At 43.6% G+C, this 18,546-nt stretch overlaps 1 protein-coding gene and 1 non-coding gene across 2 annotated transcripts; one reads left to right on the top strand and one right to left on the bottom strand.

Moving 5' to 3' along the window:
* The first annotated feature begins 2,926 nt into the window (after positions 1-2,926).
* TRNAH-GUG (transfer RNA histidin (anticodon GUG)) lies at positions 2,927-2,998 on the top strand. The gene has a single exon. It is a non-coding gene; the product is annotated as a tRNA-His (tRNA).
* A 5,281-nt stretch (positions 2,999-8,279) lies between these two features.
* LOC127292560 (uncharacterized) lies at positions 8,280-11,560 on the bottom strand. The gene is made up of 5 exons (XM_051321978.1): positions 11,318-11,560; positions 10,710-10,847; positions 9,631-10,589; positions 9,402-9,542; positions 8,280-8,804 (listed from the first exon to the last, which is right to left on the bottom strand). The coding sequence occupies exons 3-5, from the start codon at positions 10,498-10,500 to the stop codon at positions 8,484-8,486; spliced, it is 1,332 nt and encodes a 443-aa protein (XP_051177938.1). The 5' UTR covers positions 10,501-10,589; positions 10,710-10,847; positions 11,318-11,560; the 3' UTR covers positions 8,280-8,483.
* Between the last annotated feature and the right edge of the window lie 6,986 nt (positions 11,561-18,546).

Below are 18,546 nucleotides of genomic sequence, written 5' to 3'. Positions count from 1 at the left end.
GGGCAAGAAAAGAAAAGATGGTCAATCGATTCATTGTTTCCACAGAATAAACAACTCTTCGAAAATGACCCACCCCTTTGCAAGAGAACATCCCTTGTACAGATGCTACCTTTCAGCACAAGCCAAAGAAATGTTTTAACTCGCATAGAAATCTTAACATTTCACATAAACATGTACGACACTACCCCATAATTCTGTAGAGCGTAATAAAAAGATCTCACAATGAAAACTCGGACAATTTCCAATACATCTTATCTGAATCTTATGACAAAGTCACATCCCCACACACACCACACATTCTTAGCCATTGTTCTTTTCTTTGTCTAACCATAGCCCTTCCGAATCTAAGATTTCTGATCCCGGTAGAAAATGCTTTACTAACAGTGATCTCTTGGTTTAGTGAAACTGGGTATAGTCTAGGAAAAGTCCAGAGAGAGGGCGATTATGGAGCCAATGATCTACCAGGAACCGTGTATTTTCCCATTGCCAATCACAATTCTACAACAAGGCCACAGGAATTTTTTTAACTTCCATCAAACCATAGCATCTTGACTTGGTTTTGCTTCACCTACCGAGCCGGGTTCTTCTCCTTGAGTTCCTTCTATGGTTCCACATGAGAAACCTATGAAGGCTACTTGGCGAACTATATATAAAGGAAAGGGGTGATGTTTTCCTTTATGGCGATAATAGTTGATTCCCTTGCTTGTAGTTTTGGGTCGATTCCGTGTATTTAACATATTTAATCAAAAGACTAAAGGCCCATACGGAAGATGAAAAAGGCGAGGACTGAAATTATTTTATCAACGTGTGCACCGCAACATACATTGGTCAAGAACACACTCATGTCGGTGAATGGAGGAAGCCTCCTCACCGTCGTCATGTGCGTTGATGGGCAGAATTGCTGATTTCCAAAAGAATTGAGCCAGTCCTTGACGCACTTTAGTTGCGGAAGCATCATTGCAGCACGGTCTAGTTCCCATGGCGCGGTAACCATTGGGGCGTCAAGAAACCGCTCCATGAAAACCAAGAACTACTCCATGGCCTGCTCCCCAAGTGTTGGTGATTCCAAATATTAAATTGTTTTTACAATTGGGGAGAGGTGTTTCTGAACCCGAGCTCATATGCTCATGATTGAGTAAAAAATATCTAAAGAACAGAAAACAAATTCAAAAAAATCTGAAATTTTTGCACAACGAACATGAACAAATGTTCTAACAGCACACAAAAAATCTCCGTGAAAATACATATGTAGTGGTCTATGCAAAAAAGACAAATCGGAGTGCTGTCAGCAACAAATCTAGATGTTCGAAATAGCACCGCATTTTGTCTTTTTTTTTTGCACAGACCACTACGCATGTATTTTCTCTGAGATTTTTGGCGTGCAGTTAGAACACTTGTTCTTGTTCATTGTACAAAAATTACAGATTTTTTAAAAAAATTTGTTTGCTATTTTTTTGAATTTGTTTATTCAATCAGGAGCATATGAGATGGGGTTCAGATCTGGTTTTTCGGTACATTGTTATATTAAACATGTTACTAAATTCTAATTACCCCACTTTCCAAATGGTAAAAACTGATTAGAGACTAACTGCAAGGGATGGACGACACATACCAGGTTAACAAACTGCAATACAATAAATTTATTTGCATCTAGCATGAAACTGGGCTCATGTAGAAGAACAACTGAAACGGTGACAGTAATTTATTACTGCAACTAATAAAGCGTTCTTTGTCGAAAAAATTTATTGCAACAGTTGGAAACTGCGAACTAAGTGATTACAGCTGAAGGTACATTTCTCAAGAGGCAGAGAACAAGGTAGAACGAGAAAATGTTGCAACCGCCTGCACAATGAGGATCCTTGTCCATCGCCATAACAATGCAAAGGGAATTTATTAACGGCTTGCAGTCACAGAATGCACAATTTCATATCTACACAACTGAGGTCCCACGCATTGTGCATATGACTTTGACACAAACTAGACACATTTGTCAAGGTTGGACAGCATGAGCGGGGTTCAGATCAAATGAACCGTCATGACTTGCCCTACTAGAGTCCGGATCATTCATGTTTTCCAGATCATCATCCAGTACTCTGCTACTTTAATGGACAAGAATATTAATCAAGAAACCATACACACCATATATCTTTTGAAAACTTGGAGTTCAGAATACAAGAGAATGCAAAACAGAAAGGAAAAAAGAAAATATAGCTAAGCATTCTGCCAGTAAAAAGGTGGACACATGAAGACTATCAGCCACCATCTTCACTGATCACCCTAGAGATGGCAAAGCCTCCTGGCTGGAGCAAACGAACCAAGCCAACCCCATCAAACTCCTTGCGACTAGCCGACGAAATCTGCACCACCCCAACAGTCCTTGAATCAAGGGGAGAACGGGAACAAAAAAAAAAAAAAAACGAGATGAGGGTGAACTGAATCATGGAACGGAACCATTACCGATCACAAAAGGCAAGCACAAGATCGTGAGATGCGATCGGTCAGTGCGTCTTCGTCCGGGTCGGCTGCTTCTGGGAGGCCAGCTTGTAGATCCAGAACACCTGCGGAAGAATGCGTAAAAAGGGCGGGATGGTCAGGCCAGCTGATCGGACGAGCGATGAAGGGGGAAGGGAAACAAGATGGTAAATGTGGGGTAGTACGAGGGCTAGGACGTGGACGGCGGCGAGGATGATGGCGAAAAGTGGCGCGGAGTCCAGGGCGTGGGAGCCGGTCGCCGGCTGCTGGTGCTGAGGCATCTTCGGCGGCGATGGGAGGGAAGGTTTCTTGCTTTTTTTTTTTCTCGAGATGAGAGTTCTGCGTTGGGTTTCTGGTCTCCTGATCGGCATCAAAGAATAGGAAGGCAAATGCTTTTGGAAAAGTTTGTTTCCTTTCAGAGATATAGATTTCCATCAGGAATATAACACAAAATGTGGCTGTAGTTTAGTGGTGAGAATTCCACGTTGTGGCCGTGGAGACCTGGGCTCGAATCCCAGCAGCCACAATCTTCTTTTATATTTTAATTTTTTAGATGCTTGCAACTACAATCTTCTTTTATATTTTAATTTTTTAGATGCTTGCAACTACAATCTTCTTTTTTATTTAATTTTTTAGATGCTTGCAACCACAATCTTCTTTTTTATTTTAAATTTTTAGATGCTTGCAACCACAATCTTCTTTTTTATTTTAAATTTTTAGATGCTTGCAATGATAGTATATATGGAAATGATGGCGCTCATTTGTTTGCTGGTGGTTTATGCATTCAAGTTAATCTTCTTTTATATTTTAATTTTTTAGATGCTTGCAACTACAATCTTCTTTTTTATTTAATTTTTTTAGATGCTTGCAACCACAATCTTCTTTTTAATTTTAATTTTTTAGATGCTTGCAACAACAATCTTCTTTTTTATTTTAAATTTTTAGATGCTTGCAATGATAGTATATATGGAAATGATGGCGCTCATTTGTTTGCTGGTGGTTTATGCATTCAAGTTTTTTGCTTAATATTGACAAGCTTACACCGATAGTTCCTTTATTTTATTAAGTTGAGAACTGTGACTACTATTGGGTTGTTTTAACAAAATGGTTCCAAAGTATGCATGCAAAGGATTGCTTAATCTGTTTGGTTCATGCATTTTTGTTAATGGTCTCGAATTCCAATAAGCACAAGCTTAAATATTTCCATACCACATGTATGTGATGTTGTTACTTAGTTTGGTTACTAATTTCGGTCTTCAATAGTTTGTATGGCCGGGTGAGCACAATTGATCTTATTATTAAGTGATTATTATATTATGCGTGCAAAGGATTGCTTTATTTGCTTGTAAATTGGTTAATGCATTTTTGGAATAAAAAATCTAACAAGTTAGTTATCTTGGGCGCCGACAGATCATGAGGACGTGCAAACTCATGCGAGATAATGGAAAGAGAAATGTTAACTAATGAGCTTGATTTACCACCCCTTACCGACGTCGGGCACGCGCTGGCTCACTGCATTGCCATGTAAAAGTGATGTTTCCCGACTTTTTGAATAATTAATTTGATCGATGTGTTGATGATAGACGTAAAATGTATCAATGACCTATGTAGTTTATTAGGTCATATTCCAACATATTTACATCTTATTTAATTTTTTTTTTGTATTACCACTGTTTTAAATGGTTTACAGGAATTTTCACAACATCCCATTATCTTGGTATCTAACTCTGGATGAAACAAAAATCTCATGTTAGTGTTTTTTTTTAACTTTTAGGCAGCTTCGGGACTCGAAAAAGGGTAAGGTTAAGAGACAAAGAGTATGATTTAGAATTTTCAAGAAGGATCCAACAAGCCAAAGTAGAGCATTAGTGACTTCCCGTTTGATTGCCTTGTTTTCGTGCCATCAAATTGGTTTAGACCTAAAACCATCTTACCCTTAAGAATTTTATTTCGCGATATACAGAGGTGGAGAGACTAAATGGAAGTTATGTAGTCCGCCATGAGAGGAAGAATATTGGAATCGGAAACGACTACCGGAATCTCCTCCTTCATCAATGCCTCCATGTCGCTCTCCACCACAGGGAGGGAGTATTAGGACCCAAGACTTGGGGGTTGTGGTAATAATTTGATCGCATCTCTCTATGTATTACCATCATGTTAGTCCATATGATCTGCCCTACATGATTACGGTGTAATATTTTAATTCCTATGGTAGATCTTTGGTTACAATATGATGGACGTGTTGTTATGTTGAGATGTTATATATATGCATGTTGTACTCTCATTATTTTTGCATATAGATAGTATTGCATTATAGTTTGTTGAAGTAGAAATGATTTAGTCAGAGGTGAAGGAAACCACGAGCTAATTCTTTGGATGCATGTTGTGGGGGATTTATGGGACCTCAAAATTTTATCCACTAGTTGGACATTCTTCTTAATTCATTCGTTGTTTACTCAGCAATGATTATAAGATCAATCACTAGGGTGTTATTTTAAGTATAAACGTCCCCACCTATTTACCATCACACTCTAGTTTTAATCTATAGAGTTCATCTATGTTAAGTGTAATAGAATGACGAGTATGACGTGTATTAGCAGTATTGAGACATTTAGCCTAGTGATAAAATGACATCACTGAGTGACAGCAGCACCACATCCTCCGATATACATGCATCTAGGGATAATGGAGAACAAATACTTAGGGCAAAGTGAAAAAAAATTGCACACTCAGTGACATCGAACTGACATCAAACTCATATGGTATTTTCCTTCTCAACTTCACTTGTTTAGGAAATATAGTCCATGTGATTATTTTGCATAACACTTACGTAGGATTCAGTTCTCATAACCATGTCACCATTGTTGAGAGAGATCAAACAAACCCAATTTCCATTGTTTCATAAGAGTAAATTAACCTTCGTCATGTCCTCTTGCATTCTACAGGATTGGACCAGTCTTTGCATTTTTTTTTTCATTTTAATTCCAAGCAACCTATCGCTCCTTATTATTTAACGTCTTTAGTGCATAGATAACTAGAATTGGCACTCACGTTTGATTTTTTTTTATAACTTTACCTTCTTGTTCCTGTGGTTAGATACCTTTATACTTCAACATTGAGAGCACCTACAACTATCCCCAGCACTTGGGGGTTATCAATTGGGCTCCTAACACGCTTCAATCACAAGGATGGCTAGCAAGTAGCGGTGTTTGTTTGGGGAATGTGAGGAGAAAAATGGAAGAGATTCAGCGTTCGATAGTAAACAACATGGCTAGGACAATCATACACTGCTTAGGAAATTCCACAAACAATTCATTCGAGGAGTTAGGTTTTTGAAATATGCACGTCTGACTTTCCTGCTCCCTCCATTCATGTGGGGAAAGTGCCACGTGATGCAATACTCTGCAATTGGAGTCTGAACGAATCGGTATACTTAGCATGTTGCCTCAAGATCTCTTTGTGGCGTTGTTGATGTGGACTCTTAGTAGCGTTGTTGATGTGGACTCTTAGAGTCTTGTTGGGGGGTCCTGCTGACCATCCTAGATCCCATGTCAACATCTATATGGCACATATCTTGGTTGTGAGCTTCACTTCCTTCTATATTCCACAAAGCTATTTTATTTGTCTTGTTTTACTTTCTAATTTTTATCCTAAAATTGTAAACACAATATTAGTGTAACTTTATTTATTGTTTTGTGTTACATTCATCATTTATAAAAAATGAAAATTAGTGTAGCTTTTATTTGTTTAAACAATTAGTGTAGCTTTTATTTGTTTAAACAATGGTAAAATGAAAATTAGTAAGGCAAAATGTTGGACTTGACCTCAAGATAGATGAGGCGTGCCGCTTGCGCCTTGGATCTTGCAGGACTAGCGGTATTGGAATATCTCCTTTATTCTGAACAGCAAACTTCAGTTCTGGGTTGCAATTACCTGCATGTAGTTATGGTGGGAGCGTCGACTAGCTGTCAATGGTGAGAAGGTACAACCTAAAAAGATCGGCAGTGGTTATCAGCTCGCTGATTGCAAACTACGGAGCAGGCATATTCCCCTCATGCCAAAGCTAAGAAAGTGACTTGGATGAGACCTCCCCTGGACCATGTCAGAGTTTATGTTGATGCATCGTTTGATGCTGATACACTAAAAGGTACCACAGTACCTGTAATCCAGGACAACAAAGGACAGTTCATTGCAGCGAGCAACACCAAGATCGAGCATGTCTATGATGCGGGTGAATGCTCTAAGAGAAGGGCTGAATTTAGCTCAAACTGTCGGATGCCACAGGATTATCATCGGTTCAGATGGTCTAAAAGTAGTAGAGACAATGATAAATGGAGCTGTTAGCCACCGAGCTGCAGCCGTGGTGTTTGACGATTGCTTCTGCATCGCATGTGAGTTCATGAAAATATCATTTGAGCATGCCCCAAGGGAAGCAATGGTAGTGGCTCATGAATTAGCTAGATCAGTTAGGAATTCTCCTCCATCTATTTGGCTGGATGATCCTCCTGGCTTTATTTTACAAATCCTGTTAAATGATGTAACTCGTGTGTATAATAAATAAAGAGTGATCAAGTTGTCAAAAATACGCTGCAGAAGCTATGAGAGCAACTCCAGCAAACCCCTAAAAATAATTCTTTTCCATACACACTAATATATAAAGCACCAAAGCTTTGCAATTACAATTTTTTTTGGATAGTCTCCACCTGAATAGATTACTTCAAAATTAGAACCAGATTATATCAGCCTTTTTGTTCAGGAATTTTAAATCTGTAAAACCAAAGAAAGAAGAGAGAGTGATGTCATGTAAAATATTTGCTAGTGCTAGGCTTACATTTGGAAGGTGATCATCGTCTCTGAAGACATTAACCATGTGAGCATCCCAAATTTTTCATAGGATGATTGGTAGAATACAGTCCCACACACCACCGGGGACGTGCGAGGGCACGCTCGCTGACTAGATGTCCCTGAAGGAGGAGGCAAAGGAAGAGTGTTGAGCGTCACAACAGTGGTGACGATGATGTTCTTGCGGTGAAGTTTTCTGCCCGGTGTTGAGCCTGTCTAAGTGTAGAAAACCTCCGAAAACATGAATATTGTCGCCATGGAGCTGACAACGTGTAGTAACGGAGCTTTGTTCAACGTTGACCGGGCGTCAGACGACGAGTGAGTCTGCAACAGAACATAGAGAGAAGAGAGCTTGTTGCACACAGATGCAGTTAATCCGTAACATGGGTTTATTTCAGTCACATTCTGCAATAACAAGACCGTTTGGGTTCAGGTGGTGAGTGTAAATGACATGAAAAACAATGGCTAGGGCTTAGGGAGAAGCCATCGACCAAGCCAAAAAAAAAAGGTGGATTTCCTATTCGTAACATTGCATTGGGTAACTTGAGAAGGCATTTACATGTGTTTGGCAGCAATGGAGCCGAAGTAGGATTTATGTTGGTTTTAGGTAGAATTGCCAAGTAACCAGTTTCTCAGGTAGAGTTTTCTGAATGTAAATATTTGTACCAGATTTATTTTATTGGAAGATAATCTCTTAGCTAAGAGCCGATAGAATATTTTTTCCTCTCTCTTCTAACCCAGCTATTATATTCCTAGCTGGCACCATTGAATGTGCGCTGCAAGAAACACTGCCGTCTGCCTCCATTCTTCAGATTACACAGGCACTGATACTGATCTACAAAAGCTCGAACCACAGCGTGGGGCTCACCCCTTTGCCTAACTCGCATTTCACAGTTCAGTTCAGTTTCTCTACACTGAGTATAGACAGAGGAGGACCTGTTACTGCGAGAATGTGTAGACCCATGTTTTCTCCTTACTTCGTCCATTCTGAAAAAAGCAGAGCTTTCTAAGCCTACACTATGGCATGCAATCTACACAGATGATCCCTCAAAATAAATCCAACCATCGCCGGCACATGACAATAGCCAGGCCAAAAAATGAACACGAAAATCATCGTCCTGCAGGCCCTTCTCCCAATCATGAGATCCTAACACCCCACTTTACTCGAATCATTCGATGAGGAGCTTTACAGAAGGTGGGAGTTTAGGGCCGATGGTCTCCCTCGTAACGTTCCGCGCGTGATCCCTCGCCATCTCGTTACCAACGTTCTTCCTGACCCATTTACCCATTGTTTTGCAAACATGGTGATGTAGAGCGATCTTGAGAAGCAGCAAATCAGTGGCCGCACGCACCAGGCATTCCAAAAGCTCAATCAGCGGGGCTTGCGCAGCAAAACCTTCTACAAAAATTACACGGAGCTTCTTAAGAGAAAAACCCATGGGCCAACTAACTTGGTCGTTGTCCACATAATGGTGTTGTCCGCTGCATGCCTGCATGAAGTTCAAATATTCAAAGTTCATTCTTAGTGTTTGAACTGTGACTTGATAAGAAATATAAATCCCCCAATGTAATCATCCTGGCAGTCACTAGAATAAGCTATAAGGACCACCAAAGTATAGGAAGCAAGTTTGGCATGTGAATTCTTGCGAGGCACAAGCCTAAGTGAAAAGGCCTCTAAAATTTGACGATTTACATGACTTTTACTTAACACAGATGCTTGATGTCAGTAAAGGTAAACCATTTCTATGATAAATTGAGGTGACAAGTGGTACCTCATAATTTTTATGTTAGACGACTTGATTTCAGGATATGGAAACGAAACATAGGACATTTATCTGATGACATAATAAAAAATTGTCCTAAAACTAACAAACTTATGTTAACAACAAAATAAAGATCACTAATGATAAATTCTAGTAGTCGATGTGTTATCCCAAGCATGCTGTATGATGTAGTTTCATCTATCGTGATCTTGTAAAGCAAGCCAGAGTACTACAAAGAGGGCTTACGAAAATAATTCACTAGGGTGTGGAATTTAAAAAAAAAATCTGCAAAGAAAAATAAAATTGGAGGCAATTAGGACGTACTGCTAGATGCAGTCTTCTAAGACAAGGAGTTGCTTCAAGGAGATAAGCTACTGCAAGAACATTATTCCAAGATGGCAAAATAAACAAGTTGATAAACTTTAATACAGAGAATTTCTTCGCGTACATAATGAAACCGTGCTCCTGCAAAAAAAAAATATGAGAATTGATTACTACAGCTGTTGACCCAGTAATTTACAGTAGCATAAACAAAATTTTGAACCATCTTTACCTCACATGGTGAAAGAAATGTCAAGGTGACGCTCTTGATCCTTTTCATGTCGTTTAAATGCTTCGAAAGAGAACAATTTTTGTTCCGGAACTTTGTTACTATTGTCCTCATATTGGGTGTACTCGCATATTTGATGTGCACCTCATGTCCATCATAGCCAAAGAAGGCTAGGCTGGTGGAATTAATCTCAATACTCACCAACTTGTTGCAATTATATATATCCAATTGTATCAGTGTTTCAACGGAAATCCTTATATTAACCAAATCATGGCACCTTCCCAATCTCAAATAGCGGAGAAGAGGGCAGCAAGAGAAAATGTTTTGGATATCAGAATCAACTATTGTGACACACATTAGATCAAGGCTTTTGAGAGAGGAAACGGTACTGGAATGCATCGATGGTCGGAGTATGCAGTTCGTCAGGGATAGCTTCCACAAAGAGGATCCTTGTCCATCGCCGAAACAATGCAAAGGGAAGTAATAACGACTTGCAGTCACAGAATGCCCAGAACAAGGTGTTCCATTTTTACACAAGTGAAGTCTCACAAGTTTTGCATCTGACTTTGACGCAAACTGGACCCATTTGTCAAGGTGTGCAGCATGGGTGGAGTTCAGATCAAAATGAACCTCAAAAACTTTAACCCCGGTTCCGACATGGCGCAGCAGCCGGTCATTTACTCTATCAATGAATTTGTCTGATCTCGAACTCCTAGAGTCTGGATCATTGCACTCAATGGTAGTGGCGCGACCTGAATTTTCCCCGGAGAAAATAGTGTTCTCCCGGAATAGAAGAATAGAGCTCTTTTCCCTCGGTCGACTAGAAACAGAAGTATTAAATGTGGAATCTTGGATCGCAAGCGCTGAGAACATGTTTTCCAATATATCATCCGGTGATGGGTTAGTTGAATCTCCAACGGATCCTTGGCATCATTTCCTCTTCCTATTCTCGCAACAATCTCCTGAAAGCAATATGAAGTAGATTTATCAGTTGAAACATCAAAGCGGTACACATCCAGTATAATAATGTGGATTTCCTGTACTAGGCATCATCTTGAGCAGATTTGTGGGAGTAGCGCAACCTGAAGTTCCTTGAGAGAGTATGTTATCAATCGTTAACGAGGAGAACATGTTTTCCAGATCTTCATCCGGTTGTCTGCTAGTTGATTCTCGAGCGTGGCCTTGATGTAATCTCCTCTTCTTGTCCTCGCGAGAATCTCCTGGAAAAAAAAGAGTATACCGTACATTGTTCCAGTTCAGAACGAGATACCGTGCCCAACTGTTCAAAGACACAATCAACATTACTTCCTTTTCTTTTCTAATTCTACTTCCATTTAATAAAGCTCTCTTTTCTCCGCCCAAAAAAGAGAAGGAAGACCTAAGATGACGCAATCCTACAACTCATGGCCGAAAAACATAGTACTCCCAATATGACTTGACGACCAACATTACTTCCAACTCCCCCACTTTCGATTGATACTACAATACTTCAAGCATCGATAGCAGTTCAGAAGCACCAAATTTCCTGAAGCAAAATCACTAATTCCAGACTCTAATCCCCCAGCGGACAGCCGTAATAACATGGAAAAATCGCGTTTGGGCTTCGGCACAATCAATCAATAGCAATTAATTAAGGCAGGGTAGCAATCGGGGGCATTGGTAATCGAGATCGACATGGAGAGAGAGAGACCTTCTTGCTCTTGGTAATTTGGCGGCGGCGGTAGCGCGCTGCTCATGCCGCCAGCGAGGTAGACGTCGACAGGGGGAGCCGCAGCGCGATGGGAAGATCGAGGGGCTGGAGATTACAGTACCGGCAGGCACAGCGGTGGGAGCAGGGATTTTATTTAGCACTGGGAATCAGACGTCCGATCCATCCGATTTCCTACTTGCCTTCCGACGGCCGCGCACGAGTACAACTCTGTCTTTGGAATAACACGTGATGAGCAAAAAAGCAATTGCCGTTCGACAAGGATTCACTAATCTTGGTCCCTAGCAGAACCGGTAAAAGGTCCAAACCAAAAAATAATTGTCAGTTTACGGATTCAAGCTGAAAAATGGCGCCGATTAGTAACCGTAAATGAAGCAAAACTGAAAATATCTTTTCCGAGACCGAAACCCATACTCGGCCTGTATTTGTAGGGGCCAACAGAGCGAACCGAACGCAGCCCGAACACAATCTCTACTTTGCGCGTGAAGGTTCCCAACCGCCGCCGCCGCCGATCTGTGCGCCCTCACCTTCCTCAGTGTCGCCGACCTGTGCGTCCTCACCTTCCTCTGCGCCACCGTCGTCCGATTTCTCCCCGATGAGTCTCGAATCGACCCAGCCGGCCGCCGTTGCTAGCTCGCAGGCGCCGCCACCCTCTCCCGCGGTCGCCGGAGCTTCCGCCGCACCACCACCCACCCCGGCGACCCCCGCGGAGGTAGCAACCACGGTTTCGTCGACGAGCGTGGTGAAGCGGCGGCGTGCGGGAACGCATGTGGTCCCGCAATCCGGTGCCGCGACGGCCACTGGAGTGGTGGAAGGAGGCCTCGGCGGAGATCACGGCAAGACGAAGACTAGCTCGTCAAGAGGCAACTGGTGGTGGCTCGGTGACTCCTGGAGGTGGTGGCTCGGTGACTCCTGGAGGTGCTGGCGATGTGACTCCAGGAGGTGCTGCGATGATGGTCACGGCAGGCCAACCTAGGTTTGATGCCGGTGGTGAGAGGAGATGGTGAACTATGAACTGTTTGCTTTGATTGTGTCCTTTAATGTCTGCACTATGAACTATGTATGAATTGTTTGCATTTGATTGTGTCGTTTGTTTGAGCGTATGCAAAGTTTTTTGATAAACCATGTTTTTACGGTTTTGGTTTACGAGCTCTATTCTGCGCCAGCCATTTTACGACCCGAATACACGAGTTCGGTGAACTGAACTTCACTTTTTCAGTTCGCGTTTTTACGGGCTCTGCTAGAGATGCACTAAGCACACACGGTGTAGAATCTCAAATGCCATCTCCAGCGGCCTTGAGCAAAACAAATGTTAAACGTCCGAGCCACGGACATTAAATTGGTTATCCGATCATGATTGTAGTTTACGTTGAGGGTAGCTTCAGCAGCCCGATGCATTTTGTCCGCCCGAGTCCATGTATATTTAAATCAAACAAATGCATCATAAAAAGTATAAATTTAAAAAACATTTTGGTCACTCAAACCACGACATCAGTGGCTAGAAATATGGCTAATTCAGTCCATAACAAACTTCACTAGGTAGAGTAGGAAATGAACATCCAAAAAGGCACAAGAGGGCCATGAGTAGCAAACGTAGAAGGAAGTTGTAGTGCTCTCGACATAGACACGTGCGATCAGGCATCTCGTTGCCGGATTCGGCTCGCTTCTTCTTGAACCAATCTCGTTGATCCGCATCCATGGTGCTCAAGTTGGCAAGCATGATCCGGTTGTCCTTTGCGTAAAACTTGGTCTCGGTGTAAAACCTTTTGTCATAGGTGTCAAACCTTTGAACCTCTATGGCTTATTTGGTGATATCGATGTAGATGGCAGCAGAGACCTCCTTCTCGCGACGGCCGCACACGAGTACAACTCTTTATTATTTGGAATAACACGTGGTGAGCAAAACCAATTGCCGTTCCACAAGGATTGTCCAATCCTGGCTCCCCTTTTAAGCAGACACAGTGTAGAAGCTCAAAGGCTCCAGCGGTCTGCCGCAAAATAAATGTTAAAGGTCTGTCCGTTTGGAGCTGTAGACATTAAATTGGCTATTTGATCATGATTGCCCGTTTACGTCGAGAGGTAGCCTCAGCGAACCGAAGCATTTTGTCTGCCTGAGCCTATGTATGCTTGAATCAAACAAATGCATAAAAAAGGGCAAATTTAAGAGACATTTAGGTAATTCAAATCATGGCATCAGTGGCTAAAAATATGCCTAATTCAGTCCATAACAAAGTTCACTAGGTAGAGTACGAAATGAGCATCCAAAAGGGACACAAAAGGGCCATGAGTAGCAAAGGTAGAAGGAGGTTGTAGTGCTCTTGACGTAGACACGGGGGGATCATGTGTCTCCTTGCTCGATCTTCTCGAACCAAGACTGTTGGTCTGCACCCATGATGCTCAAGTCGGCGAGCAGGATCTGGTTATCCTCTGCGCAAGACTTGGCATCGGCGTCAAGCCTTTTGGCCTGGGCATCAAGCCTTTGGACCTCTATGGCTTATTTGGTGAGGTCGATGTAGATGCAGCGGAGGCCTCCTTCTCCGGGCGCTTGTTCTCGTCCCTTTTGGCCATGGTGTCCTGAGATTCGGCCATCATCGACTTCAAGGTATCGCTCAAAGCAATGGCTGAAGCCTCGCGGACGAGACCAGCCTTGGTGGACTTGTGCCCCTTGGACAAGATGGAAACACATTCCATCCAGGAGGCTCGTCTTCTCCATTGACGGGCATCGTGACCCCGGTTGTGCCATTCTTGACGTTGGACATGTAGGCAACATAGCCTAGCCTCCACTTGGCAGCCTCCTTCAACACATTCCAACGGTGGACCACGTGGTAGCCAATCTTATGTTTTTCCTTGAAATACTCCAAGGCTCGGGGCACCAACAAATGCAAAATGTTAGGATTGTTGGGTATGTAAGTACATTGATGGAAGGATGATGCTCGTGCCCTTACCACCGCCACAACGCCTACGCCGCTCTCGGGGTGGCTAACGACATGGTCGATCGCCTCACAAAACTTATTGGTCTCTTGTTTGATGTAGTTGCACCTTTTTTTGATGGACTCTTCGTTGTGGGTGTTGTAAATCTCACGGAACTTGTGTAGCCGTATATCATGGAATTCTTGGGCCCCCTTCGGCCAATATGCTTTGCCTTTTTGTTGGACGCCGCATATAGAGTCTTGGCTACAGGTCAGTCAAGATTTGCAGAGCACGAGGTCCACCTTGTCGGTGAAGCCACCGGTATTATGGCCTCTCCCCCTTCTTCTTGCCAACACCGGCATCACCCCCATCATCTGCGACATCATCGGGCCCCAAGATGTCCCCGCCCTCCTCGCTCATTTTTATCATCGCACACAGCTGTGGCTTGCTCCGTTGCCTGGGTATACGCGTCGAGCAATGGCTCCCAATCGATGTCAGTCCCATGGTATTGGGTCTGGTATGTGTCCCAAGGCCTTCGTGGAAAAAGCCACCTCCATAGATCAACACATGCATGGACTCTTCGTCGTGATTGTCCTAGTATGCCTATGGCTCACCGGGCGTAAGATGAATACGGTGCTTTATAAAGCACACGTGAGCGGGATCGAGGGTGCGCACTGGATCCTCCATCGTCGGGGAAGGCTCTGTCATTCAGCATATAGATTGTGGGCACCGACACGTCTCCAGCAGCACCGCTAGAGTCTTGCGAACAGGGCCTGGACCCGAGTCCCTGCCCGCATGCGGTTCAGGTCCGGATATAAGGCCATGAAGTCTGCCCCGCCGTATAGTCCAGCCGGCGACGAGCTGGAGGTGGAGAAGTAGGACAGTGCGTGGACCTGGATACCGGGGAAGGGTGTTGCGAGAAGAAAATTTGATGGCCGCCGTTACATAGGTTTTCCCTGGCAGTTGGGAACTAGCAGAGCTCACCAACGAGGCCTGGAGAGCATGGCCGGTGATCCCCTCTTGCTTGACGAGGAGCATGGCTCCACCACAATAGGCGCCAGCCTCACACGGGCGTTGGCTTTGGCCTGCATATTCAAGGCCATCGAGTGGACCACCATTGCGGCGTCATCGGCGATTTATGCACGCAAAATGCATACATGAACTTTTTAGTTTATTATCACATATTCCATCATATTGGCGTGTTATCTCTCATTATATCCATTTTTAGATTGATTTTTGGAAATTTTCAATGATTTCCTTTATTTTGGTTATAACTCTGCAGGATAGGACCTTCGCGAACAAAAAAATGACCCGGGATTTTTTCTGGAGAAGTTTTTGTCAAGAGAAGCACCTGGAGGTCTTGGACCTCATGAGGAACCTCGTGTGGCCCAGAAAGGCTCAGGTGGAGCGGTCAGAAGATGGGACCACGCCACCTTGTCCATCTGGAGCATCGAACCTCATATGTCGTTGATTCCACCGCCAATCTCTTCGTTTTGACCTAAAACCTTCTATAAAAAGGGTCCCCGGGGCATTCTCAATACGAAGCGAGGCGGAGATTGAAAACAAGAAATAGGGAGACAGAAGGCTACCATCGAAAGGAGTTCGGAGGGGGGGAACGCTGCCGGAATTGCCTCCGGTTGGCTCCACCCCCTACGGCGTGGTCATCATCAACATGTTCATTAACTCCTACAACAACATCCTTCATCTTCCTATTGTAATCTCTTGGTAAACATGATGTGTGATGCAATCTATCATTCTCCCATGATCTGTTATGTCTTTATGTCTAGTTTTGAGTGGTGAATTGTTTATGGAAATTGTGAGATAGTTTGTTTATGGTTATATACAAGTTTGTTATCTTCTATGATTGTCTTATGTACTGATGTATGAGTGCACACATATGTTGGTGGATGCATAAGGTTGCCACTGTTGCATATTGATAGGAGAAGGAATAGAGGATTGATAGAAACCGGATCCTAAATCTTAAAGATGCATTTTATATTAATTCATGGTTAACCAACGGGGGCATAATCTAATGGGACCTTAGAACTTTGTGGAGTGGTCGAGTGGTTGGAATTTATGTCTTAATAACTTTTATGTTTGCTTGTGGCGTAATTGCAAATGGATTTGGCTGCACCTATTTATGGCCCTCCTAAAAGAAACTATGAACTTTATTTATTAACGCAAGATAGATGTGGCATCTTGATGGTATAAATTTTTATGAGCTTCACTAATTGTGACAACTAAATAAACGTAAATAAACAATTTACTTAAACACTTGCTCCCTTGAGTTACATATTCTCTTTATTTTACTTGATTTTACCTTACTTGCACTAGTTTTACTTTCTGCATTTATTTTTCAACACTTAACTATTTTTTACTTATAAGTTAAAATTACCTTATAGGCTTACACATTGTAGTTAATTCTTTGCACGAAAGGTCGTATAAGTGAGTTATAGGGATTTAGAGAATATATAGTTTAACTTCAGTTCCTCTTGGGTTCGACAACCTTTTGTAATTAGATTGTGCTACGATGATTCCTTGTACTTGAGGGTATCCGTGCATTGGCGCGGCAGTCCCGTCGCCTTTTGGCCTTGACAAGCTTCTCTTGCTTGGTGAGCATCTTCTTCAGCACCTTGAGTCTCGTATCGCGGTCGGCGGAGGCAGCACACTTTGAGCCCGCCATAGGTGCGGCCTCTTGGCTGGCTAGGGCGGCATTTTGTGCTGGCTTCATCGGCTTTTATGGCGTAGACGGCAGCGAGAGCATCCATCGTTGGGTGGTAGGGTTTTTGCCGCCGTGTGAATATGATATTTGAGGTGGCGGGAGTGGAAGTGGCTTCTGTGCCACTTTCACACTGGCCATGTAGGAGGAAGAGGAGGACGCACGCGGACTCGTCGCTCATTCACACGGACGCATTTCCATCCCTAATTTGGGCCTCGTTTGCATTTCGGCAGATAGCCGGATCACTTTGCGTCAGGCCGCTGGACTGAAGGCAGCCCCAATTTTTGTCTGGGCAGACGCAAACCTTCCAATATATAAAGCACCAAAGCTTTGCAATCCAAAAAAATTCTGGAGAGTCTCCACCTGAATAGATTACTTTTGAAAATTAGCACCAGATTACATATTACGTACATGATATACATGATGTGATCGCGCCGGAGGCCGGATTAGCACATCAAGCTTTCCTGTTCAGGACTTACAAACCTGTAAAACCATAGCAAAAAAAGGGAGAGTGATGTTACATATAATATTTGCTAGGCTTACATTTGTTTTCTGTCATCGTCTCTGAAGAACTTAACGTCGCGAGCGTCCCAATTCCGCAGGATGATTAGTAGAATACAGTTTCACGGGCTCGGCTCCTCTACACTACAGTACTGTTATTCTTGTATGCAGTTAAAATCTGCCATCTATTCCAGTCGAACGGCTCTCACTTCTCCTTTTGATTTTTGCTAATAATTGAAAACGAAGTGCTAGAATAATGGAGGGCAGATCTCCTATGCATGTAGACTTTTAGCTAGGAGGTGATACAACTTTTTTATTGGAAGATCATCTCTTAGCTAGGAGAAATCCAAGTGCAGACCAGACGGCGAAAGGAGAGGGGGACTACTCGTCGGTGGCAATTTCAACCCTTCTCTATCTCTCTCTCTCTCTCCCCCGTGCTTCCCACTTTTCAGCTCCCCGACCCCGACCCCCAAACATAGGCAGCTCGGGGCGATCGCGCCGCCAGCCGCAGGCGTCCTCCTCTCCTGTCCCCCTCCCCCCCTTCCCACCAGACAAAGCCCAGGCAGCGACTGCGGCGATTGTCGGTAGGATTCCGGCGGTGACGGCGCGTGGCCCAGCGGAGAGACGGTGACCGTGTTTCGATGGCGACGGTCCTGGCTCGACTGCCTCGCGGCGGATGCGCTCCTGCAGGTGTGATAGTTAGCTCTGGGCCGGCTCGGTCCCAGATGGGCTTGGGCGGGCCGGTGTTTCTGGCCGCAGCAGCAGGCATGCGCGACTGTGGCCTTGGCTGGTACCGAGGTGGTCCTAGCGGTGGCAGTCTAGGCTTCTATAGCCGTGGTGGTCGGCACCCTTCTCCTACGTTGGTGTTCCTATCCTCTCGGGTGGTGGCTCAAGCCAATGGCTTTCATCTGCGCCACCCATCTCCATTCCCGCTTCGGCAATCTTCTTGCCACAGTGCTTGGCCGGGGCGAAAGCCTTGCTTGGCGGAGGCTGAAGCTGAGCACGGTGATGCATGCGGGCATCGTGCCCCGCTAGAAACACTGCGTCTACCTCATTCTTCAGATTACTCAGGCATGGATGC

This window comes from Lolium perenne, chromosome 4 (genome assembly GCF_019359855.2).
Source record: "Lolium perenne isolate Kyuss_39 chromosome 4, Kyuss_2.0, whole genome shotgun sequence".
In the NCBI taxonomy this organism is placed as follows: domain Eukaryota; kingdom Viridiplantae; phylum Streptophyta; class Magnoliopsida; order Poales; family Poaceae; genus Lolium; species Lolium perenne.
This window is presented reverse-complemented; position numbering and strand designations above follow the sequence as displayed.

What these genes read in the sequence shown, in the direction of transcription:
- LOC127292560 (XM_051321978.1), bottom strand. Translation starts at nt 10,500, where the DNA reads ATGTTCTCAGCGCTTGCGATCCAAGATTCCACATTTAATACTTCTGTT. An exon ending in CATTTCTTTCACCATGTGAG is followed by an intron (nt 9,543 to 9,630) that starts GTAAAGATGGTT and finishes TTTTTTTTGCAG; the next exon opens with GAGCACGGTTTCATTATGTA. An exon ending in TTAGAAGACTGCATCTAGCA is followed by an intron (nt 8,805 to 9,401) that starts GTACGTCCTAAT and finishes AACTTCATGCAG; the next exon opens with GCATGCAGCGGACAACACCA.